The sequence below is a fragment of the Etheostoma spectabile genome, chromosome 16 (assembly GCF_008692095.1).
Source record: "Etheostoma spectabile isolate EspeVRDwgs_2016 chromosome 16, UIUC_Espe_1.0, whole genome shotgun sequence".
NCBI lineage: Eukaryota > Metazoa > Chordata > Actinopteri > Perciformes > Percidae > Etheostoma > Etheostoma spectabile.
Window position 1 is genome coordinate 15,024,462 of NC_045748.1, and position 7,640 is coordinate 15,032,101.

The 7,640-nt window shown below is 40.9% G+C and overlaps 1 protein-coding gene across 5 annotated transcripts in view; it reads left to right on the forward strand.

Annotated features, from left to right (window-relative positions):
• LOC116704788 (mucin-2) overlaps window positions 1–3,848 on the forward strand; it is a 33,727-nt gene extending 29,879 nt beyond the window's left edge. For all 5 annotated transcript variants that reach the window (XM_032540413.1, XM_032540411.1, XM_032540412.1 and 2 more), the window contains exon 4: window positions 2,872–3,848. In XM_032540413.1, coding sequence (XP_032396304.1) covers window positions 2,872–3,061 — 190 coding nt within the window. In that variant the 3' untranslated portion in view covers window positions 3,062–3,848. The remainder of the gene's footprint in view (window positions 1–2,871) is intronic.
• Window positions 3,849–7,640: the final 3,792 nt, after the last annotated feature.

The following is a 7,640-nucleotide window of genomic DNA, read 5'->3' on the forward strand; positions in this document are numbered from 1 at the left end:
ACACTTCTGTAAATTGCATATTAGAAAAGAAGATGGCTACACACTATGGTCCAATCATTTTATTGTATAACCAAGGTTTGGATCCCACTTGGGTCCTAAGGCAAGTTCAATACAAGATATACCAGATACAGCCTCCTATATAATCCCCAATCAGTGACATTGTCAACAAGTTGGAAGTGTACACCCGAGAAATGTATTTTTTTCTCTTGATTAACTTAATTTTATGTTGAAATATTATGTCTCATGTCTCTGTATTAATTGTTTAGATTTGGCCTCTAACTATACATTTGTTGTCATGGCTAAATGAACACAGTGAGGTGTGCATTTCTTTGTAGGCTTTTTAGATGTCCTCTTTAAAATAGCTTGTTGAGGCATCTGAAAATCTGTTGGGATAAACTTGAAAAAAGTTGTAGTCTTTCTGTGTCCCTACAAATGTACAGTATCTGGATAAAAAATGTTAATTCTATTAACTTGTTCAGTTAATGTTCAGTGATTGTTGTAAACTCTGGTGAGCCTTCGTAACTTTTTGAGGATGTCACTGATTGCGGACCACCAGGTGTGGGATGTCTATATATGAAGCTGTATCTGACACTTCTATTGAAGTTGCCTTGAAAAACAAGTGTTGTCAGGCATCAATAATAAAATCACTGAAGCTAGGTGTGCTGTCATCTTCTCTTCAGTGTATGGCACCGGACAACTTCTGCTGATTCTAAGTTGGAAATTGGACCATGATTGATTTCCTTGTACATGCACATTCAGATTTAAGGTGAGCGCATCTCTTCAGAAGAGGAACATGTAAACAGCTTTCTAGCGTCAAATTCTGCACATGCTGTACATCATTCTCCACATTCAAGGTCAAACATCTAAGTGATGTAACAATAATCCAAATACATTTATGACTGGAGGGGACTTTTTTAAGGCTAAAAAAGTATATGATTTATATTACGGAACATCAGGTATACACACAGAAATGACAATGAAACTACTGTGAAAACACAATTTTGTCAAATTCAGTTACACTAATGTTAATATGATTTTGAAGCTGCCACCTGTAAAGCTCATGTCAACCCACTAGCATGATCATTGTCTCCAACACTCTGTGCCTGAAACCTATATTGCATAAACCGCAACTCTGACACTCTACATCTAAATTATGGCCTGCATTTCCTGTAAAACACACCTCCTGTAATTTGCCCACAGGTAGGATCTGATGTGGGGTGCAGCCTATAGCCACAGCTCTCTGCCTGCCACAGTTTGTGGGCTCAGTGTGCAGATAATTAAGGTTGAGGGTGGACAGCTCCCTACAGCGCCACTGTGCCAGAGCTTTGGACTGGGGCTATTCATTTTCACAAAGAGGGAACACAGCGGACACAAGGCAGGAGCCACTGGGGAGCTCTGTAGGGAGCTGAGCTATATGGTGGCACAAATAGGGAGGCTGGGAAGATGTGGAAATGGAGTGCTTCATTTACTCTATTCATTTTAGAGCAGTAGAAGAGCAGAGATAGTCTCCATCGCCTACTACTGACTAGCGCCTCATTTTACAGCTTCAGTTTCAATCCGTAAAGCAGTCCCATCTGCCACGAAAAGGTTTAGTTGAAGTGGCTTTTTTCCTACCTGCTGTGAATATTGCGGAGGGAAGAAATCCTCTCCACAGCTCTTTGTACCCACTCACTGTTTCACTGTTTACTCTGTCCGTACCCGTTGCCTGCACTGTGCTCCTGTCTGGAGTTTGATGTTGTATTTGTTTATTTTGTGCATTAGAATACCAGTGGGCACCCATAGTGAAGTGGTTGAGTGACTGAGGGAGTGGGAGCTATGAAACCAGATGGATATGAATGTGAGAGTCCTCATTGTCTGAAAACACCAGGCCCTGCTGCTGCTGAGCTCAGTCCTCATTGCTTCCTCTGCAGCACTTCTCAACCAAGGGAGTCCTCTTTATTTCTAGCATCTGTGCTGCTGTGATGAGAAACACCAGCTAACTAGGCCACTGCATAATAAGCAAGAATAGCAGCAAAGTAAAATGAATAAAAAAAAGAAAAGAGGGGAAAAGAATCAGTTCACTGGGGGAAAGCTTATGCAACATGTAACTGCTGACAAAAGTAATTCACTAAGCAAATATTGTCCTTATTCCTTTATTGCAGATGCATTCAGTTATTATTGCTTACATTTACCTATAGCTTCTGCAGAGGTGCATCACAGTTCACATCTCATTTCGGCACTAAAGCCCCTGAGCTTTACTGTCATGTGACTGACAATGCACCTTGCTGACTTTCCGTTTGGTGTGTGTGTCAACAGCAGTCCTGAGATCCCTCCTGGTGCTGCAACATTTTTGTGATACTCAGCATTTTAGCTCTTGATTCACTTTGTCAACAACTTCATTATTTTCTACTAGGAAGTGGCAGATGAGGTAGTGTTCGCTGCTACTCTTTCATCCTTTTCACACTAGTTCTTCCCTGTATCTTAGACTTATTATCTTTATTTATGCAATGTTTAAAATGGCTATAATTGATTTTTAGTAATAACAATGTGACAATGTGCTCTTGCTGATGAACCTACAGAGAATTATCACCCAAATCTTCAGTTCCTCTCGGCTTTATTGAGCTTTATAGTAAGCTTACAAGCTCACTGTTTAGCTTGCCAGCCTGCAGCTTATTGTTTTGGTTCACTCTTAACACTCTCACATCGTTATTTTCCGCCGCAACAGGCAGTTGCCTTAAGAGAAAAATCTCTAGCAGCTTAAAAACAGATATTTCTGACTGGAGTGGCTAGAGACCAAAAATAAAGCTAAAAGAGTCAGTCAAATCAGTTATTGCAGGTTTTAACAAACCTAACTGACACTTTCCCGCATTGTCTCTCTCTTTGTCTTTCTAGTGTAGAGCATGACTTTCGTCTGCAGGAAGGGCAAGTGGTACGGACATGGAAGGTGGGTGACCCTCCTGAGGGATCGCCTCAGACTCCCACTCCCCAGCACTCTGAACCCCACCAACAAGACTCCCCCCAGCCAGTGCGACCGCCTGCCACCAACAAGAAGAACAGGAAGAAATGTTTCTGGTTCCTCTGAGTGCTGGAGGACATATGATACTATACTGCACTGCGTACCCCCTAAAAAAAACTACAAATGATAAACTGTGGAGATTTGATTAAAAGAAAAGTTTGGACTGAACTAAAGAATTAAAGTGCAAACATGAATCTGTGGGAGGATAAAGGGTTTCAAAGGTTGCGATTTTCACTGTTATTGTTGGAGATGATGAGAAAGGTTTGACTGGGGCGCAAATGTTGTTACTGCTCTTAAAATGCCTCTTCAGCACTTGCAGGTTTGATACTGGCGCAGGAAAGTAAAAGTGCTGAAGTCAAATAAAAGCAAAAGTTCAGTCCACAATATGACTCACAGTTAGGAAGCAATTAGAAGATATAAAGAGAATATATAGCAGGTGGAACAGGGCAAGGGGCACTGTACAAGAGGCAATACAGCAGAGAGGACTGAGAATATTTATAAAAGATGAAATGAATAAAGTTTGTAGGCAAAGAGAGAAAAAGACAGAGGGAGGATTCATCTTCATTAATGGACTAATGAGGGTCAGAACACCAGCTTTTATATCCAGAGACATTTAAAAAGAATTATTATGACCTGTATTTCAAACTTTTAATATACTGTAATTGATGAAAAACCTACATGCACATACAGCGCACACACAGTCCCACATATAAACAAATGAAGTGACATATTTACATAAAAGACATCAATAAATTGAGAAAATGAGTGAGTTGAGTTCTCTAAATATCAGAGCTATTCTGCTAGGATGCTATATTTCAGATATGGATTACTGCTCTATAAAAGTATTTTACCAGAGCTGGTTGTGTGAGTTTTCTTTCCAAATTCAACATGTTTACAACATTATCAGTGGAGGAAGAAGTATTTGTATCCTTTATTTAAAGCAGCTATAATCAATATTTTATATTTTACTCGCATACCTCTGAAATGTGACAAGAGGTGCCAAGTAGAAATAGCTTTCAGTCTAAGAGTTTGGGAACCACTAGTGTAATCTTAAACAATGCACTGCATTTTATGTGCTCACCATATGACTTAAATGTAGACTTTTAATATAAAAATAAGTAGTAGCTACAGCTGTCAGATAAGTGAAGAGGAGTAAAAGGTAAAAACTAGTTCACTCTGATATGTAGTGGAGTAGGAGTATAAGGTAGCACAATTGCAATTGGGAACTAGTGAATGTACTCAGTTACTTCCCACCACTGGCTGTTATTATTAGACATTTTATTTGTCACCTTTAAGACACAAAAATTATGTGAATGATGTTGGATCTCTAGCAAAACAGAAAACATCTTACACATTTCTAAGATCTCACAACTTAATGCACTGAGTAGACGCTCTCAGTCCTCAGATGGCGGCTACGATCAGCCCACTTTCCTGGACACTTCAGGGCAAGTCTCAGGGAATTAAGCTTCAGCTGTTTGATGGCTGTGAGAAGCCCCAAATATTACTACTTAGTAATTCATGACACACATAAGCTGCTTCTATAAGCGTCTGAGGTGGTATGAGATCCTGGCCTAATTTATTCCAAACTTCGTAAAGTGTTAACTCTCAGTTTGTTTGCCTGCTTGTTTGGATTTGTACAACTATTGCCAGCTTCCACTTTTCCTCAAACAAAGCAGTAAGAAACAGACTCTTTTTTGTTTTTTTTGGGAGGAGTTATCGGAGGGAATATGAATTTGTGGAAGGCAGGAGTCCACAATCCCTTATGTACTGGTCTTGTAACTGCCCCTTTCTCTTGCTGGGCTCTTAAAACATGAGTACACAAGCATACATATAGTCACATAAGTACACACACACACACACACACCAACCTATGCTTGTTGAGCTGAGCCCCCCAACTTAAGTCCTGTGTCCTACTGTGCTGCACTGAGGTGTAGAAGTTGAAAAGCTTTTGTTGCACGTACCGTCGCCTCAAAATAACACATTTACATACAAACCTTGTCGCACACACAGTCTCACAACCACACAATCACACAACTAACATATTGTTCTCAAACCAACACAATGCATTATCTCCCCCGCAGTTGTTCCTCTTCCCATCACAACCAGGCACACGCTCTCTCCTAGTAGCTCTGTGTGTGCCGCGCGATGCTGAGAGGAGTGTAGAGTTGTCAGTCATTAATCTGCTACAGCACAGCCTGTAATCCTGATGACAGAGCAGAGCGGGCTTACAGAGAGCAGAGAGGATCTGAGCCCAGCCTGGAGTGGGGAACAAAGGAGCCAGAGAAGACTGGCTTTGAATCCATAAAGAGAAAGGAAGCATTTGTGTGTGTGTGTGTGTGTGTGTGTGTGTGTGTGTGGTGTGGTGTGGTGTGTGGTGTGTGTGTGTGTGTGTGTGTGTGTGGTGGTGGGTGTGTGTGTGTGTGTGTGTGTGTGTGTGTGTGTGGTGTGTGTGTGTAGGGGGATTCTGGGGTGAGGTAGGTAACTATTTTGTCAGCAATGCTGCAGTGCCATTCAAGAATGCTGGACACAAAAGAGAGAAAGACCGTACATGGAAAGCAACCTGGTGCCGGTGTACACTGACACATCAGGTAAATGGGCTCTGGTCCTTATAGAGCTCTGGAGAGGCCTACAGGGAACAAGAGAGAACAAACCTATTTAGAGGCCTCTTCAAAGAAACATCAAGGGTCAAAGTTGGCTCACGCAATTCGCTGCAACATCAGTCGAGGCTCGACTTAAAATGAAGGAGAAAAAAATAACCATGTCTTGAGGCATCAACAACTGTGCATAATGGGCATGTGAAAACAACTACAACTGCCTCTGCATGCTGAGAGGAAGCAGCGAAGCTAATACGGCATGAGTCATTGAGCTTAGGCTGCTATAGAGATATAATGTTTCACTTTACCACATTGCATCTAAAGAGGTCATTTCACAGTCAGTCAGACCAAGAAGTCAAAGGTGCTGGTGACAGAACCTGGCCAGAACGTCCAGTACAGAAATAATATTATTTGAAGGCTAATGCAATATGCAACATAACCTTTCTTTTCTAAATGCCTTAATAATGATGCCGATAAACACTTGCCAAAGATGCAATGATACTTGAAAGAATTTCCTTTTCTTTGAACTGAGATAGGAGCCTCATTAGTGACCAAATAAAATGAAAAATATGGATTGAATGTGGACCAGGGGATCCAAATTAAAAATACACCCACATACACACACACACACACACACACACACACACACACACACACACACACACACAGACACAATGCCTGGGCACATCCTCTGGCTCTGTTCTCTACATTTCAGAGGAATCACAGACAGTATTCCGGTCATATCTAACATTTTCTGTTTGTGTGTGTGTATGTGTGTGTGTGCGCACGCCTGCGTGCGTGCGTGCGTGCGCATGTGTGTGCATGTGTCACTGGGACATTGTAAATAATGAATTAAAAAGTATTTCAATACGACCTGCCAAGTTTCTGAGTAAACTGCGATAGCCACAGATTGGTTTAATAAAATATGAGCTAAATTCTCCCCTGCCACCGCTGTCACTGATGCAAAAATGGGCAATGAAATGTAAATTCATCATGGCTGGGATGACGAGGATACCGACACACTGCAGAGCTGCAACAACACCATCAGATGTACATGCCACACATGAAAAGAGTTCTCAAGTAGGCTGTCTAAGAAAAATATCCAGTGTCCTGAATTTGTTAATAAGTTGCAGTTTTGATTAGTTCTGGAAATGTTGCTTTCAAAGAAAAACCTCAGACACACGACAAAGATTTTAAGAAAGAGTGGGATGATATTCGACAAGGGCCCAGACTGAATTCAAACCAGAGATGTTGGAGGAGGTTCAGAAGAATTAAAAGAACTTCCCAAATGTATATAGTTGGGGCTTCACAAGAACATCAACATCAACATAGGAGCTGAGCTGTGAGCAAAGTTTCATAAAAAAATTGTGTGCTCATTCCTTCACTTTTAATGACTTGTGTTACGTGTTTTTGTTACAGTATGTAAATGGTAAATGGACTGCATTTATACAGCTTTTTCTAGTCTGGCATTTATAGTGACATACCAATATTAACACACACATTTATAATTATGCCAATAGCTCCTCACGGACGTTGATTGGTCCAATACACTAGCAGTTTACACACAAACTTAAAGCCTAAAAACCTGTCTGAAAAAAATTGATTTGTTTGTAACATGTGACAAAAAAATGTTTATGCCATGCAAGGTAGGCCTAAACACATTCATACCATGATGGTAGAGGTTGCCATGCAACGTGCCAACCTGCTCATCAACAGCAGTTAGGGGTCCAGTGTCTTGATGTGAGCAGCGTCATGGTGGACACTGTTTAATGCAACTGAAACATGATTCTCCAAGCTGGCGAACATGCATGGGGGTCATTCAATCATGATTGGCTGATTTTTTTATACTATACAAGTTGTGTGGCCCACCTCCCAATAGAAGTTGGATCAACCAGTCAGATGCTTGTAGCTAAAATTGGACTGTGGCCCAAAAAAACGTAGCCCCTTAATTCACTTAAATGTGGCGGGCTGTTAACAAAGAGGGGGTGCCAGCACTATTGCCATTAAATATACTTAAAAATTTAAAAATTAAAAATACATTGAAATACACA